General features: G+C 40.1%; 1 protein-coding gene across 3 annotated transcripts in view; it reads left to right on the forward strand.

The window, feature by feature from the left end:
* NMT2 (N-myristoyltransferase 2) overlaps positions 1 to 18,619 on the forward strand; it is a 60,467-nt gene extending 41,848 nt beyond the window's left edge. The window contains exons 8-12 of one of the 3 annotated variants that reach the window (XM_070381916.1): positions 1,367 to 1,475; positions 9,805 to 9,975; positions 14,460 to 14,627; positions 16,668 to 16,805; positions 17,164 to 18,619. In XM_070381916.1, coding sequence (XP_070238017.1) covers positions 1,367 to 1,475; positions 9,805 to 9,975; positions 14,460 to 14,627; positions 16,668 to 16,805; positions 17,164 to 17,184 — 607 coding nt within the window. In that variant the 3' untranslated portion in view covers positions 17,185 to 18,619. Of the gene's footprint in view, positions 1 to 1,366; positions 1,476 to 9,804; positions 9,976 to 14,459; positions 14,628 to 16,667; positions 16,806 to 17,163 lie in introns of those variants that run through there. The other 2 variants (XM_070381913.1, XM_070381915.1) reach the window with 2 other exon arrangements.
* The last annotated feature ends 55 nt before the right edge of the window (positions 18,620 to 18,674 follow it).

An 18,674-nucleotide genomic window follows, 5' to 3' on the forward strand; every position in this document is an offset into this window, starting at 1 on the left:
AAACCCCACAGCCACATGTATATGAATGATGCTGTGTGTCTATTTCTGTGTCTCTTCATTTGAAAGGCTAGTTGCTGCCTTGTGAAACCCAGGGCATCAGTTATCAGGAGATGTCCCTGTCATACCATTTTCTTTCCCTCTCGAACACTCAGTGTTGCACCAGTGCTGTCAGGAACTGCTCCAAAAGCTTGATAAGCATCTAGCCGGAAAGCCTGAACATACTTGTCTGCTATGAGTGAAAAGAAGGCTAAAGCTCTGTTCTTATTACTTTATTATTTCATGTGCTCTTTTCAAGCTTTCAAAAGTTAATCCAGTAAGAAAATCATATATCAGATTTCACTTGACTAACCTGTTTCTAGAGCATCAGAAAGAGTCTGTGTCCCTCTACTATTTTAAAAAAATTTTTTGTATCTTCTGGCTGCGCTGCACAGCATACAGGATCTTAGTTCCCCAACCAGGGGTTGAGACCTCACCCCCTACACTTGCAGTGCAGAGTCTTAACCACTGGATTGACAGGGAAGTCCTTCCCTCTCCTCTGTTTTTGCATGTGTGTATGCATGCCTGCTCAGTCGTGTCCAACCCATTGCTGCCCTATGGGCTGCAGCCCACCAGGCTCCTCAGTCCATGGGATTATCCAGACTGGAGTGAGTTGCCATCTCCTCCTCCAGGGGATCTTCCCAACTCAGGGACTGAACCCAAGCCTCCTGCATCTCCTCCACTGGCCGGCAGCTTCTTTACCACTGAGCCACCTGGGAAGCCACTGCTATTTTTTTTGACTCAAATAAGATGAAACTTCAGGAAAAAACTTCAGAGTATAGAAGACAAACCTGTAAAATGCCTCTCTCCTATTCAGTTATTCATAAATAAACAGAATAAATAAGACTTCCCAGGTATATTTTAATATAATCTGTAATCATTCATTCCAGTACCTAAGCCAGAATCATTTAAGAAATTCAAACTCATTTCTCAAAAAGTTTTCTTCCATGTGCATTATATAAATGTGAAGGTTACTAACTTCAGGGAGTCTTTTCATGCTTTTAAAGTTTTTGGTTTGCCTTCTTAGAATCTGTGATGGTCATTCAATACTTACAAACTGGACATTGTCAATATTTCTTCTGCAATTTTAAGATTTTTCTATATTAAAAGAGACGGAAGGTTACCAATGTCAAAAGAGCAAAACTGGAACATCATTTCGAGGTAAAAATGACAGATAAAATAATTACATAGGCAGAGGACCAGGACCTGCACCGCACCAGGCCCTACATGATGTTTGTTCAGTTCTTCTGTAACAGCTGAGCTGAGACAGAGAGTAAAAACTTGGAGAGTTAGAAATCAATCAGACCTTAAAGCCTGTATTGTATTTCAGATACTGGCATCGATCACTAAACCCCAGAAAATTGGTAGAAGTGAAATTTTCTCACTTGAGTAGAAATATGACTTTGCAGAGAACGATGAAGCTGTACAGACTTCCAGATGTAAGTAAGAATGGCTTGCTGTTTTTTGAAGCTATTAACAACTGAAACTTTTAACATAGAAAAGAATTATTTGCAGGAAGCTAAAAACTGGTTCATGTGTCTGAAGATGTGAATATGTAGCTTAAAAGACTTCAGAGAACTTCAGGGCCAGGAGGAGAGTTCATTTGGAAATACCAGGTTTTTTTTTTTTTTTTTTTTTTTAAGGCTTTTAAAAGGTCTTCAGTTTGGGGTTGGATGGGGTTGAACTCCGAACTTGCAGGTTTTTAAATTTTGAGCACTTACATTCTATTCAGGAAGAGGGAAGAAAAGTCCCAGCTTCTGATGGTTTCTTTGCACATGGAATTAAGGAATAAAGTTTAAAAGAGAAACCTAGGGAGAGGAAATAATGTCTTATTGAATTAGCATCGTTTTAAACTAGAAACTTCTCAGTGTGAAAAGTTGTCCCTTAATAAGGGAAAATTTAAATGTGCTTACCAGTCTTGGCTTTTATTTGGGGCTCAGATGGTAAATGAGTTCTCTGTCGCTCCATAAGAAACTACCACAAAGGCAGAAGCTGAAACCAACACATGTACTATCTCTTGGGTTCTGTGGGTCAGGAATCAAGGCACAGCTTAGCTGAGGTCTTTGCTTCAGGCTCCTTGTGAAGCTGTCATCAAGGCATCAGCCAGGGTCAGAGTCTCGTCTGAAAACTTGACTAGGGATGGATCCACTTCAAGCTCACATGGCTTTTGCCAGCCTTGAGTTCCTGGTGGGCAGATGGACTGGGGTCCTCCATTCTTTGCTGGCTGTCGGCCTGAGGCTGCCTCAGCTCCTCATCGGTGGGGCGTTCTCTGAAGGGCAGATCACAGCACACGGGGAGAGTCTACAGAGAGCATCTGCTAGCAAGATGGAAGTTAGAATCCTGTGTAGTCAATTCACAAAGTGAAATCACTACTGCCATATGTCATTGGTCCCACCCACACTCAAGATAAGTGGATGGTGTGGGCGTGAACTCCAGTGAAGGTGGGCAGGCATCACTGGGGCCATCTTGGAATCTGTCCACACAGATGGGATCTGTAGTGTGAAGTTTTGATTTCATCAGAGCTGTTCTTTCTTTGGGTTATAGTAAGTACTTTAACTCAGCTGAGGGATTCACATAGAGTGTAGCCGTGTTCCTCCAAACAAGGCGGGGAAGGACTTCCTCTATGGAGGTGTGGCCAACTCCAGCTCCTCTTGTCTTGGACCAGTTGTGTGTTTACCAGAAACATGCGATCAGTGGCTGCACGGATTGAAGTCTTTCCTTCATCGACAGAATCAACGTGTTTCTGACTTAGGCAGAATTTCATAAGGAGAGACGTGGAGATGAAGGAAACCAGGGATTCCAGGGCTTCCCATCTGGCAGAGGGACCAGAAAGCATGGTCTCCTTTCTGTCTAAGCTGCAGTTGGAGACAGTGGGGCTTGAACTCGTGAACTCACTGCCTGTCTGTAAGGCCAAGGACGGAGGGGGAACATAGTTCAGAACAGAGGGAAATAAAAAGTGTGGTGACATAACGAGGGAGGGTCCACGTGTCCTGGGAAAGGAGGACCAGGGCCCCTCAAGCTGGGGTGACAGACATGAGGCTAAGTATGTGGAGACTCTGGAAAATGCCCTGAGGGGTCACCTCAGGTCATCTAACAATGACCATCACAATTTACTGATCAACTAGAAGTAACTTCTGCTAATGGCCAAGTCCCAGAGACACTGAGAAGGGTGGACTCACATAGGGGCACAAATGGCTGTGAGAAAAAAGGGCCCTGGAGGGGCACAGCACACGGCTGAGACAAGACACAGCTGATGCTCAGTGTCCTCCTGGCCAAGTGTCAAATGCTTTGCTATCTGCGAGTTAAAATAAGAACTTGAAGCAAGCCTCCTTTTCCCAGTAGGGGCGAATGCTGTTCTTCCTTGGTCTCCCCTGATTTCAGTTTCTCAACCTAACTCTGTTTAGCTTGTGTGTAAGAAAAGCACCTCCTTGTCTGTATAGTCACCTGAAGTGGAATGAAGCATAAGGAAATTTAGTAGCTGTCATTGGTTTATCCAGGATGATTAGAGGTGCGGAAAGTTATTTTTGATTTGACTCTGTCCATTGGCCTCCGTATTCTTGTACAAGCATCCATCAGCTCACAGGTAACCACGTTTTGAAACGTTAGTGATAAATTGCTGGTCGGACATTGGTGGTGAAAGCAGACTCTGGCATCTTGGTTGCAGTCAACTCGGTTACAGAAGAGCATACCTCTTCCAGCCATGGTGCTGTGGTGACTGCCTTTTTTCTTCTACCATAAGTCGAAGCTGATAAAGTGCTGTCACGTATATTAGCATATTCTCTCAACCACCTTCTGAATTTGGTATTCTTACCCCATTGCACAGATGCAAAGACTGAGGCTTGTGAAGGTTCTCCAAACAGCTCTTGTTGGCTTGTTCCAGCCTCCTTTACTCTTTTTAAGTCATAGGGAAGGAAAGAAAACTAAAGAGTAAATTAATTTAAAAAAAAAAAAAAGAGAGAAAGGATAGAAGAGATGCAAGTAGAGACACTGAAAAATTGGAAGGTGCCACCAGCAGCAACCTTGGTGTTGGGCTCCTGGCTTAGAAGCTGGATGAGGCAGCAAAAGCCAGACCACGTCCTTCTCTCCCAGGACCAGACAGTTATCGTTTGAGAACATTTTTGTATTATGAAGTGTAGAGAAGAGCCTTACTGAACACAGGTTTTTTGTTCAGCCTCATTTTCTGCTTTGTTGTAACCGTGTCAGCTCACCGTGCCAGCTTTATGTGTTGATCATAGACTATACAAGTTAACGTTGATTGTGGCCGACGTTATGCCAAACAGTTAACATCTGTAACCTCATTATTCACATTGATCAGAGGGGTCAAGTCATTGTTCCCAGTCACAGAAGAGAATGTTGAGACACAGATTGATTTGCTGGTCTTCCAATCAGGACAGAACCATCCCCACCAGCTCATGCCATTAGCTACCGTTACCAACGAGACAAAGATTTTCCCAAGAGGAACAGTTTCCTGCCCTTTCAATGCTGGGTTTTCGTTTTTATTTAATTGGAGTATAGTTGCTTTACAGTGAATGTCAGTTTGTTTTTAATGTGTTGAGACTTTCCAAACAATGTTGGACTTTTTTTTGTTGTTGGTCAGTGCTTTTCAAGGTGAAGGATTTTTTTTTTTAATGTGGACCATTTTTTTTTTTGGTCTTTATTAAATTTGTTATAATATTGGGTTTTGTTTGTTTGTTTGTTTTACTGTTTTTATTTTTTGGCCACAAGGCATTTGGGATTTTAGCTCCCAGACCAGGGATGAAACCTGCACCCCCTAGGGGCATTGGAAGCTCAGTCTTAACCACTGGACCACCAGGGAAGTCCCAAGGTAAAGAAATTTGAAGTAGATAAAAAGCAGGAGTCAGGTTACTCTCCCAACATCTTTACGTTGTGTTGCAAGAAGTGTATGCCTATGAAGCCATGCGGAAACACAGATATTCTTGGTTTAGTAACTGTAGGTTTTTTTGGTTTTGTTTGTTTGTTTAGTGTGTAATGTCTTACTGCTCCTTCTTAAATCAAAAAAGTATCCATAATCAAGGCTTACATCTCTACTCTGGAATCTTGGCTCCAAATCAGTTCACACTACATAGCTTGATGGAGAACAGCACTGCTTCTGTTTTTTAATAGGGCTCTGAGCTTGATTTCCTTATATACTTAAAAGCAAATTTTATACACATTTCAGTGTATGGAGAGTCCGATGAGTAATGCATATTAGCTCGACCATGGGAAAGTAGCTCTGATTCAGAAATAGACTTTGCTTATGAAATTTAAGATTTTCTCAGTTAAGTCCCTGGAAATTTTTTTTGCTTTTTATTGAAATCTCAGAAAACATTGCCATCTGACTCGGATTATGCCAAAGCTTAAATTTCTACCTAGGCATGACATTTCCCTCCACCTCTTCCTGAAAACAACAGCTATTATATAAAATAGAATTATTTTTTTGGCCACACTATGCAGTTTGCTGGATCTCAGTTCCCTGATCAGGGATTAAACACAGGCCACGGCAGTGAAAGCCCAGAATCCTAACCACTAGGCCACAAGGGAACCCCCTAGAATATAATTTTATATATTAAAATTTATGTCATGCTTCAGTAGATTTCCTGGAGAGGATATGACTTTATGATGTTAGAAAGAAACAAGTTTAGGTTCTGAGATATATAAGCCATTGTTGATCAGGAAGAGCATATATTTTCCCCCTGTTTCTAGTACCTTTTCTGTTTCATAATTGGATGTAATCTGATGTTTCCTTCTGCTTTAACTTAGCTCCTGTAAAAACTTGTTTGAAGTGCTTGAAAATTGCTGTTTATATACTTTCTCACTGCCCATTTGCCAAAATATACTGTTTCACTGAGTCCTCCTTGTCTAAATTCTATTACCCATTTTCCTAACCTTCAGAGACCTGAGGTAGCAGTTCTCAAAGTGTGGTCTAGGGGCCCCAGGAAGTTCCCAGAACACTTTGCGGGGGACCTGTGAAGTCAGTTATTTAGAATAACACAAAAATAATTTGCATCTTTCATTATCTTATAAGTGCACTGTGCAGTCTTCTAGAGGTTAAATGGAACGTGAGCTTATATATTCTTTTGCTTTAAAATTTCTAATTTCTAATACAATAAATATAGATAAATATAACCCATGTAAACAAAGCACTTTGGGAGTATTAAATAATTTTTAAGACCATAACAAAGTTCCAGACCAAAATCTTTGACAACTGCAGCTTTAAGGATGTCTGTCAGGCAAAAAAAGATTTTGATTTTACTGATTTCACAGTATGAGTGTTCAATGAATAAGAATTGTGCTGCAAAAGCGTATTTTGCTCCAAAAAGGAGTTGGCAAGCTTTATTCCTCATTTCTGAATGTTCTCTATGAACAGAGAGGAACATCCTCATCCTGTTACTGTCATGAGATAATCTCATTGTTTGAGGCTCATTTTATTTCATTTCATTTATTTTGAGCTGTGGCATGCAGGATCTTAGTTCCCCAACTGGGGATCAAACCTGTGCCCCCTGCAGTGGAAGCACAGCCTTAACCACTGGACCACGAGGGAAGTCTCGATATCATTGATTGTTACTGAATCAGTAACAAATGCAAAAACAGTCTAATGTTAAGAAAGACTATTTAAAATTTATCAAGGTCATCCTCATAGCAGAAAAATAACCTTTTCAAATGACTGCAGTATACATGCGGTATGGTTTTGGTCTTCCTACCAGCATTTCAAAATGTATATTTCTCATTTAACACCATTTAGCAGTCATATAGGTTTCCCTCTTCCCACAAATTGCAGAGTAGAAATGCTCTAAATAACTAAAATTGGCTTACAGAAACAAAAGGAAAATATTGGTTTCATGCCTGGCTTGCACTTGAATGCCAGGCGAAAGAAATGCCATCTCTTCAGAGCTGACAGTGACTTTTTTCCATGTCTGCAGCCTTCACCTCACCCTATTGGGTAAATGATTGTGCTAAAAACCTAAGAATTCGTGCATTCAGTCATTCATTCAACGCCTATTCAGGCCATTATTAACCAAGGGTTAAGCCTTGGATTGGAGAAAGCAATGGCACCCCAATCCAGTACTCTTGCCTGGAAAATCCCATGGATGGAGGAACCTGGTAGGCTGCAGTCCATGGAGTCACTAGGAGTCGGACACGACTGAGCGACTTCACTTTCACTTTTTACTTTAATGCACTGGAGAAGGAAATGGCAACCCACTCCAGTGTTCTTGCCCGAGAATCCCAGGGACGGGGGAGCCTGGTGGGCTGCCGTCTCTGGGGTCGCACAGAGTCAGACACGACTGAGGCGACTTAGCGGCAGCAGCGGCAGCAAGCCTTGGATGGAAGCTGGGACCTGGAGAGTTCAGGTCCTTTGGCTTTGTTGTTGTTTAGTTGCTAAGTCGTGTTTAAATCTTTTGTGACCCCAGGGACTATACCCCGCCAGGGTCCTCTGTCCATGGGATTTCCCAGGCAAGAATACTAGAATGGGTTACCATTTCCTTCTCCAGGGGATCTTCCCAACCCAGGGATCAAATCCATGTCTCCTGCATTGACAGGTGGATTCTTTACCACTGAGCTACCTGGGAAGCCCCCCTTTGGCTTTGAGATCCACAGAAATGCTGGAAGTCTGAGTTTTCTATTAAATGTCAAGGACTTAAATTCTCTTAATTTAGAGTATTAAACTATTTTAGTTTCATTATGGTATCTTTATAGATTCTGTAAATCATAACTGGGTAGTACATAGTAAATACTGAGCTAAAGACTGTTGGATCTGTAAATACAAAGAACACCTCTCCCGTCTCTTCCCAACACGAGTCAGTAATTGACCAGCATTCCTTGTCACAGAACCTTAGTAACCTCAACATGACTACTGACGTCCATTAGAGCCAGCATTCAAGATGAAAACCCATTTTCCACCTTGGTCTTCTCTAACCACCACTCTGGGGGCATGCAGGAATTGTGATGATCTAATCTTAGAGGCAGCTTTTAATTTAAAAGTGCTCAGAAATAATTTAGGACAGATTAGGTAGAATAGAAGTATTTATATGCAAGTTATTTGTCACTTAAAAATTTATCCAGTATTTCTTCAAGGAAAAAAAAGTATAAAGTTAACTAGAAGAAATGAAGTTGTTTTTGTAGTTCAGTTCAGTCGCTCAGTCGTGTCCGATTCTTTGCGACCCCATGGACTCCAGCATGCCAGGCTTACCTGTCTTTTGCCAGCTCCCGGAGCTTGCTCAAACTCATTTGTAAGTAATTAGAGTTTTGTCTTTGTACAGACAAGGAATGTAGTGAGCTTTCTCACTTCCAGTGTCAAGTGTCCTGGTATCTGGACACTTCTTATACTTGATGCCTTAAGCTCTTTTAAGGATAAGCACTTGAACAAATAAATCCAGATGGGGCCTTGTCCCGACCTTTGAGAGTCTGTCATTCCTATTTGTTGTTTTTGTTCAGTCACTCAGTTGTGTCTGACTCTTTGCAACCCCATGGACTGCAGGACATCGCCAGGCTCCCCTGTCCTTCACAGTCTCCTGGAGTTTGTTCAAACTCATGTCCATTGAGTCGATGATGCCATCCAACCCTATGGCCTTATGTAAAAACTGTGACTTATGAGATGAAGGATTCAGATGCCTATTATGATCACCTTTTAATTGACCAGCATTGGTCAATTAATGACGAGCAAGACCAAGGCCAGTACTTGGCAACTAGCCATTCGTTCTTGGTAACTAAAATGCCTGCCTTCCCATGGTGACTGTTATGATTGACTTTTCTTTCATTTTTGTTGCTCATGAGAACAAAATAGCTACATCTTATTCATGGGCTATTGGACAAAATGAGTTTCTCAGCCATTCTCAACTGTGTTTTCAAAATGTCAAACATGGCAGTCTTACGGCATGATATTCCAGAACACATGCTGGGATTGTTTTGCCCTGTTATGTAGGCCAGCAGTCCCCAACCTTTTGTTCCTAGGGACTAGTCTCATGGAAGATAATTTTTCCACAGACAGGGGTAGGGGGCAGGTGGTTTCAGGATGATTCGAGTACATTATATTTATTGTGCAGTTTATTTCTATTATTATTACATCAGCTGTACCTCAGATCATCAGGCATTAGATCTCAGAGGTTGGGAATCCCTGGTGTAGGCTGTTAAATTTCTTGGCATGGGTATATAGGTGAATTTATAGTGTTCCCATTGGTTTCGTTTGGGTCATAGGGAATACTAACCGAAGACCTGGTACACAAAGATAGGATAGAACACATTGTGTAGCTTATGTGCTTAACTAGTACATCTCACAGAGAAGGCAATGGCACCCCACTCCAGTACTCTTGCCTGGAAAGTCCCATGGACGGAGGAGCCTGGTAGGCTGCAGTCCATGGGGCCACTAAGAGTCGGACACGACTGAGCGACTTCACTTTCACTTTTCACTTTCATGCACTGGAGAAGGAAATGGCAACCCACTCCAGTGTTCTTGCCTGGAGAATCTCAGGGACGGGGCAGCCTGGTGGGCTGCCATCTATGGGGTCACACAGAGTCGGACACGACTGTGGTGACTTAGCAGCAGCAGCAGCAGCAGCAGTACATCTCAAGCTTTCTGTGTATACAAATCACCAGGGGATTTTGTGAAATTGCTCATTCTGACTTGGTACATCTGGGGCAGGCCCAAGAATCTGCATTTCTAACAAGCTCCCATGAGATGATGGTAATGTTGGTCTGGGGACCACACTGGCTCCAAGTTTGTTTAGTCCTCTTATTTAAACCTCCCCATTGGTTTTGTGTTCACTCCAACAGGCTACAAAAACTTCAGGCTTGAGGCCAATGGAACCAAGAGATATCAAAGCTGTTCAAGAACTCACCAACACATACCTGAAGCAGTTTCATCTAGCCCCGGTGATGGATGAAGAGGAAGTAGCCCACTGGTTCCTCCCTCAGGAGCACATCATTGACACTTTTGTAGTGGAGGTAAAGATAAGGTGATAAGATAGTACAGAAAAGTATGAAAATACTATGCGACTGAGTCCATTTCCCAGAAAGACCCTGGAGTGCCTATCTCCTTCCTCTGTGTCCATGACTCACTGCTTCTATACCAAGCTTCTGCTCACTCTGTTAGAACAAGCTGTGCTTACAGTTTTCATTCCTGGCACAAGAGCACACTTTTACTACTTAATAATGGGAAATCAGGATACTGCTCTGATGTTGCCTGTGTGATTAATTGCTTCCCTCAGTTTTGAAAAGGACAGTTTGGATGACCTCATCAGAGATGAATGGTGTCTCAAAGTTTAATACTATTTTGCTTTTGCAAAACTGGTTGGAATTGAACTGCCTTTGTTCAAGATGGCATAATTCAATCACTTCATTCAACCTTGTCTTGATTTGTAAAAGGTTTTCTATAGGCTGAATACGAATACTTTGTACTGTGGTCCATTTCTGCGTTCTCCATTCTGTTCCATTGATCTCTGTGTCTATTCCCCTACCGATATCACGCTGTCTTAATTAATCTGTAGCTCTGTAGTAAGGCTTGATATCAGGTAGAGTGATTCCTCCCATTTCATTTTTCTTTGTCAAGATTGTTTTAGCTAATGTAGTTCCTTTGCCTTTGCATATAAATTTTAGAATAAGCTTGTCTTAATTTACAAAAGACCTTGCTGGGATTGTGATAATAATTGCATGATATTCAGCAGGATTGCATTAATTTAGGGAGAATTAACATGTCTTCCAATCCATGAACATGGTATGTCTCCATTTATTTAGGTCTTTTAAATTTTATTTTGTCAGCGGTCTTTAATTTTCAGCATCTAGATCCTATACATTTTTTAAAGTTTCGTTTTCCACATATTCCTTGTTAGTATGTAGAAATGTGATTGGTTTTTCTGTGATGCTCCTGTATCCTGCAACCTTGCTGAAATCACATATTAGTTCCAGGAGTTTATTTGGAAATTTCTTGGGATTTTTACATGGATAATTTTGTCATCTGCAAATAGAGTCAGTTTTGCTTCTTCCCTTCCCATCTGTATGCTTTTTCTTTCTTTCTCTTGCCTTATTGCAGGGGCTAGATCTTCTGGTACTTCATTGCATAAGAGTGGTGAAGGCTGACATCCTTGCCTTGTTCCTGATATTAGGGGAAGAGCATTTGGTCTAACCCCATGACTTACACCATATGTTAGCGGTCAGTTTTTCATGGATGCTCCTTATCAATTTGAGAAAATTTCCAACTTGCTGAGAGTTCTCATCATAAACGGATGTTGGATTTTGTCCAGTGCTTTTTCTGCTTCAGTTGATATAATCATATGGTTTTTCTTCTTTAGTCTGTTGATATGGTATATTTATTTGCTTATTTTCAAATATTTGACCACCTCACATACCTAGGAAAATTATTCTCTTGGTTATGGTGTATAATTCTTTTTGTACATTATTGGATTTGGAGTGCTAATATTTCATTGAGTATTTCCTGAGTTCATGAGAGATACTGATATGCAGTTTCTTTTTTTTTTTTTACTGTCTCTGGTTTCTGTATTAGGAAACCACTGACTCATAAGAGTAGTTGGGAAGTGTGACCTCCTGTTCTATTTTCTAGAAGAAATTGTATAGAATTCGTGTTAGTTCCTTAAATGTTTGCTAGAATTCTCCAGTTGAACCCATCTAACCTTAGAAAATTCCTTCTCATTGTCTTAGTACAGGCAGACCTCATCTTATCACTCTTTGTTTTATTATACTAGTCAGATAGTGCATTTCTAACAAATTAACAGTTTATGGTAACCCTGTTGGTGCCATTTTTTTCCAACAGCATTTGCTCACTTTGTCTCTCCGTGTCACATTTTGGTAATTCTTTGAATATTTCAAACTTTTTCATTATGATCATATGTGTTATGGTGATTTTTGATGTTACTGCTTCAAAGTTCTAAATGATGATTAGCATTTTATAGTGATAAGGTATTTTAAAATTATGTATATTCTTTTCTAGACTTAATGCTGTAGCACACTAATAGACTATAGTATAGTGCAAACAAACTTGCATATAAACTGGGAAAACAAAAAAACTCATGTGACTCACTTTATTGCAATATTTGCTTTATCAAGGGTGTCTGGAACCAAACACGCAATATTCCCAGGGTATGCCTGTATATCATGTTTACATGATATATCTGTTTCAGTCCTTTTACTTCTAAGCCATCTATGTCATTGATTTTGAAGTGATGTTTGGGCCATGTTTCCTTATGTATTCTGCAGAATTTCTCCTGATTGGTATATTTTGACTATTTATACCTGATGATAATTGATATATTAGAGCTTAAGTCTTCCATATTATATTTTCTGTTTGTTTCTTCTGGCTCTTGCCCCTCTCTTTTTCCTTGCCTTCCTATCCTTGACCATTTTTTGATCTGTCTTTATTTATTTATAGTGCATTTGAGTATATTTGTATAGGTCTTATCTGAGTATGGGGCTTCCCAGGTGGCGCAGTGGTAAAAAATCCACCTGCTGATGCAGGAGACACAAGAGATGCGGGTTAGGTCCCTGTATTGGGGCAGGAAATGGCAACCCACTCTAGTACTCTTGCCTGGAAAATTCCATGGACGGAGGAGCCTGGTAGGCTATGGTCCATGGGGTTCCAAAGAGTTGGACACAACTGAGTGACTTCACTCTAGTATTCCTGCCTGGAAAATTCCACAGAGGAGCCTGGTGGGCTACATCCATGGGGTCACAAAGAGTGCTTGTGCTTGAACACAAGCAAGCAAGATTTGAGTATTATAGTATATGGATATAAATTATCAGTTCTCTGGTATCCACATTGCACCACTTCAAGTGATTTTACTTCCATTTAGGTCTCTTTACTGTCTCAAAGTTTAAATATCACCATCTTGAGTATCTTGAGATTTCCTTTCTATTTGAAGGATGTTATTTGGCCAGTGTTAAAGGTATGTCTGCTGGCAACGAATTCTTCTAGTTTTCATTTGTCTGAGAATGTCTTATTTGCCCTTCTTTCCTGAAAGAAGCTTTACCAGATACAGAATTCACAATTGATGGTTCTTTTCATTCAGCTCTTGAGCCACTTGCTTCTGGCCTCTGTGGTTTCAGGTGAGCAGACCATTTTCATTTGAATTAGTATTTCCTTGTAGGTAATGAGTTGTTTTTCTGTGGCTACTTTTAAGATCTCTGTCTTTAACTTTGGGAAACTTTATTATGATGTGCATTTCTTTTTGTTACCCTCTTAGAGTTCACTTGGCTTCTTGAATCTCTTCTTAAATCTCTGCCACCTCTGGGAAGCTTCCAGTCATTGTCTCTTTCAGCCCATTTTCTTCTTTCCCTCTGAGTCTCCAGTGATATGAATGGTGAATCTTTTATTGCTGCTTCACAGATCCCTGAGGCTTAGTTTTTTTTTTTCCAGTCTGTTTTCTCTCTCTTATTTCAGGTTGGGTAAATTCTACTGGATTCTTCAAGTTCAGTGATTCTATCACGTCATCTCCACTCTGCTACTGAGCCCATTCAGTGATTTTTTTTCTCTCTTAATTTCTGCTATGGTATTTTAAAATCCTTAACAAAATAGAAAATCTAGGCCTTTAAGTCATCTCTAATATTTGAGCTGCTAATACAGCACATCAGTTTAGCTTAACATCTTTAATTCTTAATGTCTGAAAAAAAGGATTATTGAATCAGAAGCACTCAAAAAGTGAATAAATCCATCCCTCTGGAAATTTCTGCTAAAACAAATACTAGCAATGACATATGTGGTCTAGCCTCTGCACCTGTATAATTCAAATATAGCTTGAATTCTTTGCAGACTGGCATAGTAACCACATATATACCTAGTTACCACAGCTAACTGAAACAACCCAAACAATATTGACTAATTTCTTGTATTTCTTGTACCAGTGATGGTGAAACAAACACCATCTTTTTTGCATCCCTTTTGATATTTGATAGCTTCAGATTTTCTCAGTCATTTACATACGTATACTTTGGTGCAGAACCAATGCCTTTTACAAGCTTCGAAAAAAAACAACTCCCAAACTCTATCCCACTTCACTTCAAGTTGATAAAATTCCTGCCTTGTGCCAAGAAGATGTTAGGTATTACACAGTATCCTTTAGTTGGAAAAGGTAGTATCCTGGTCCTTAATGATCTTATTCTTGCAAAAACAGTGAATTGACTTTTATCACTGTCCCTATAAGTCTGTAGTCACTAGTCAACCAGAGAGAAGCATTCCTTCTTAAGAACTTACTGCCAGGCACCAGTGAGCACTTAGGCTGAGGCACAGCTCCACGCTCTTCCCTGGCCACTGCCCAGCACACGGTGGGGCTCCACATCAGACCTGGAGGATGGAGCAGGAGCAGTTGCTCTCCATTCTGATGGAAAGCCATGGTGCAAGTCAGAGATTACAAAGTGAGCTGAAGTGCCTGGATGACACTTGTTCGAGGAGATGTTTATCTGACGTTACCTTTGTTCTTTAGAACTCCAGTGGTAAACTAACTGACTTCCTGAGCTTCTACACACTCCCCTCCACAGTCATGCACCACCCGGCTCACAAGAGCCTCAAAGCCGCCTACTCCTTCTACAACATCCACACGGAGACGCCCCTGCTGGACCTCATGAGCGACGCGCTCGTCATCGCCAAGCTGGTAGGTGACTCACTCCTGGCTGTGCTGTGTGTGCGTCTCCAGATACGTATGTCAAATTATATAAGTGTCTTGTATTTTCTTCCACACAGGAGAATTCATTTGAGATATTTTACTGTTGACCATCAGTCAAAAGAAGAATTTTGATAAGAGGTTTTTTAAAAAAAACTTTAGTGACTGTTTTCATTATCAGCTCTGTTGTAACTTAACCAAAAAGACATTTTGTACAAATCAGAAACTTTTAACCCTTATATGAAAGTACATGGGACTTCCCTGGTGGTCTAGTGGTTAAGACTTAGCCTTCTAGAGCAGAGGATGGAAGTTTGATCCCTGGTCGGGGAGCTAAAATCCCCCATGTCTTGCGGCCAAAAACCCAAAACATAAAACAGAAGCAATATTTTAACAAATTCAATAAAGACTTTTAAAAGGTGGTCCATATAAATCTTTAAAAAAAATAAAAAACATAAAATTCATAATATAAGGAATATAAGAAAATGACATGATCATGTTATACAGGTATATACCTTGGAGATACTGTGGGTTCAGTTCCAGATGGTTCCAGATCACTGCAATAAAGCAAGTATTGTGATAAAGTGAGCCACATGAATTTTTGGTGTCCTAGTGCATATAAAAAAAAAATTCAAAAGTTATCTTCACGCGATAGTGTGGTCTGTTAAGTGTGTGGTAGTAACTAAATAACTTAGAGATCTTAATTTTAAATATTTTATTCCTGAAAAAAACATGCTATCCATCATCTGAGCCTGCAGTCAGTGATATTCTTAACATCAGAGACCACAGATCACTGTAACAACTATAATAATAATGAAAGAGTTTGAAGTATTACAAGAATTACCAGAACGGGACAGAGACATGAAGTGAGCAGATGCAGTTGGAAAAATGACCTGACAGACTTGCTCAATGTGGGGTGGCCACAGACCATCAATTCGTAAAGAACACAGAATCTGTGACATGCAATAAAATGAGACCTGCCTGTATGGGGAAAATGTGAATGTTGTTTTACAGTGAATAACTGGCAACAGCAAATTTTTTTATTTAGTCTGTGAACTTTGAAATTAAGTTTAATTAATAAAATTATTAAGAGAATTTAAAACGAAAAGAATTAAATTCAAAATGTGCCTTAATGGATTTGCATTATTTTTTACTTCCTCAGTATAGTAGTTAGGATGATTGTTAAATTCATGCTACAAATAAAACATTTTCTTTTAAAAGAACAGAAATCAGCTGATGTAAGTGTTTTGATACAAGTACTGAATGAGATAATATTGCCTATGAGAAATCGGGAGCTACACATCAAAAGTGTTTTCCTTGTATCCTTCTAGTATTTGATCATTGGAAACATTTTTTTTTAATCTATTAGAAGCAGACCCCAAAATCAGCATTTGCCTTTCTTTGATCTTGTAGCTCATTTTCAACTACCTCCCCACAAAAGGCCAGTAATAAATTATTTAAAGTAAAACCCCTGAGAAACAGAAATGCAGGTACTTCATCTGTGTCACATTTTGCATAGTATTAACTAGTATTTTTTAATTCTGTTTTTACTATAAAAATGTGACTAAATTTATTTCCCAGTATTAGCCCAAGACAAATACACAATTTCAAGTCTTTCCAGGTTTGGTTTCTTGGCTGTAGGTTTAGGTAAGTCAGAACTTAGGAAGGCCGGTTACTCACAGTTCTGGTGTTGGGGCCATCTAGACAACTGTTGCCTTCAAAAACTGGGGCAAAATATTTCTTGAAACCTTAATATTTTTTGTCACTGTTAGCCATCAGACTGTATTTTTTGATTCAGCATTTCTAGATAATCTTGTTGATTGCATCATATTCACTACTTGCTAGTTTAATAGGATAGTTGTGAACTGATTTATTAATGCATAGCATATACTGCAGACATTAAACCTCGTTATAAATGCATATTCAATTCAGGCTACTAGTAGGAGAATGAAATGTTGTACTGAAATACATCATATACAGAATACTTCAAACCTTTAATACTTTAACATTTTTTTAAAAATTTCACATTGACAGAAAGGATTTGATGTATTCAATGCACTAGATTTGATGGAAAATAAGACATTCTTGGAAAAACTCAAGTTTGGCATAGGCGATGGCAATTTACAGTATTACTTGTACAACTGGAGGTGTCCGGGGACAGAGTCTGAAAAGGTGAGTGAAGTTGATGAGTCTTTGTAGACTTGATAAACTGAACCTACAAAACCCCATACTTGCTTCTTGTCAGAGTGTTGAGAGGTTTTTAGTTTTTTTCTTTTTAGTAGCTTTTTAAAAATATATATCTGTGGGACTTCCCTGGCAGTCCAGTGGTTAAGGCTCTGCACTTCCACACCAAAAGGCAGAGGTTCAATCCTTGGTCAGGGAACTAAGATCCCACATGCCACATGGCAAAAAAAAAAATTAAATAATAAAAAATAAAAGAATAAAATAAAAATATACATATGTTGTACTACACTGATTTAATTTTTCTTTCTCACTTGTGTTTATTGTTCCATCTCTTCCCTCCCTTTAGGTTGGACTCGTATTACAGTAGATGGATATTTCTATTGATATTTCTAGAACTCTGACATCATCATTCGTTAATACCCTAAAGATTCCTGGAACTGCCATTCCAAAGAAGAGTAAAAGCACAACTTAAGTGACATCGAAGTGTCAGTAACAGAAGAGATGGAAAAGCATCCATTTGTGACCACACCTGTAGAACACATTTCTAGCTGACATTAACATCCATCCTTTTTTTCCACTGTTGACCCGTTTATAGGAGGGATGCAGAGGGTACAGAGCACATTCCTCTGGTTCTCAACCTTCTGGCTGTCTCCTGATGAAGAGGAAGGGGTTTCTTCCTCTCTCTAGAAAAGGGACTGCTTTTCTATGAACTGAACAGAAGTCACAGAATTGTGTAAGAAAATCTTGGCCACTGTGTGGAGATAAACTGCTGCATTTCTGTCTATGAAGTGATGGTCTGCAGATCCACGTGGCAGATGAGGGAGCCACTCAGAAGGTGTTTACTTCCATCACCATACGCGATCTCATCGGAACCAGCACTTGTGTAACTCGGTGACACGCCGTGGGTGTGAAAGTGAAGAGCAACATAAAAATGTCCTGGGCTCTTATTTCTCAAGAAGCGAAGTTGCCAAATCAGTAAACACACAAATTGTACTTTGATCTCCAGCAGGACGATGGATCGGTTCCAAAGCAAGGTTTGGGGCAGACATTAAGTGTGCTCTCTGAAGAGTGTACACCCCTGCCAAAGTAGACTTCTGCTCCCCCACAGATTCTCATTCTTCTCGGCAACAGCCAGGATATGTGAGGAAAAGGACATCAAAGCCCGAAAGTCAGAAGACATGCCCAGAGGAGTTCATCAGTGCCATCAGGACACTGAGAGTTTGAATGTTTTTTATTACTTACGCAGAATTGCACATATTCCTCTATGCTGACTCTAACTTACCGTGAAAGCTGGCCCGCCCTAGGAAGATGTCTTATTTGTAAATAAGTCTCATAGTTTTGTTACTGATGGTGTTTTTATCTAGGATTTGAAAAACTTCTCAGTGTGCATAAATACGTATATATATTGCCAACAGTCCAAGGGGAAAAGATGGTGGATGAGGCCACCTCAACTGGCCTTGAGTCAAATTCCACAAAGTAGATACTTCCTGCCTTTACGTACCAGTGCCTCGGCCGTTCGGTCCATAAACATCCAGTTCCCTTAGACAACAGGATGGCCTTCCTTCATGTTATACGTGGTCAAAGGAAACAATCATACCTTATACCAGGCAGGAGCTGGCAACCTGTGGCCCATGAACTAAACTCAGCCCATCGCCTTCTTCTGTACAGCCCAGGAGCTAAGAGTGGTGTTTATATTTTTTTGAATGGTTGAGGAGAAAAAAAAAGACAATAACATTTTGTGACTCAAAAATTACAGGAAATTCAGATGTCAGCATCCATAAATAAAGTGTTGTGGGAACATGGCCATGGTCATTCATTTGTGTTGCCTGTGTGTGACTGCCTTACTCTACAAAATAC

This window comes from Bos mutus, chromosome 13 (assembly GCF_027580195.1).
Source record: "Bos mutus isolate GX-2022 chromosome 13, NWIPB_WYAK_1.1, whole genome shotgun sequence".
NCBI classification, from domain to species: Eukaryota; Metazoa; Chordata; class Mammalia; order Artiodactyla; family Bovidae; genus Bos; species Bos mutus.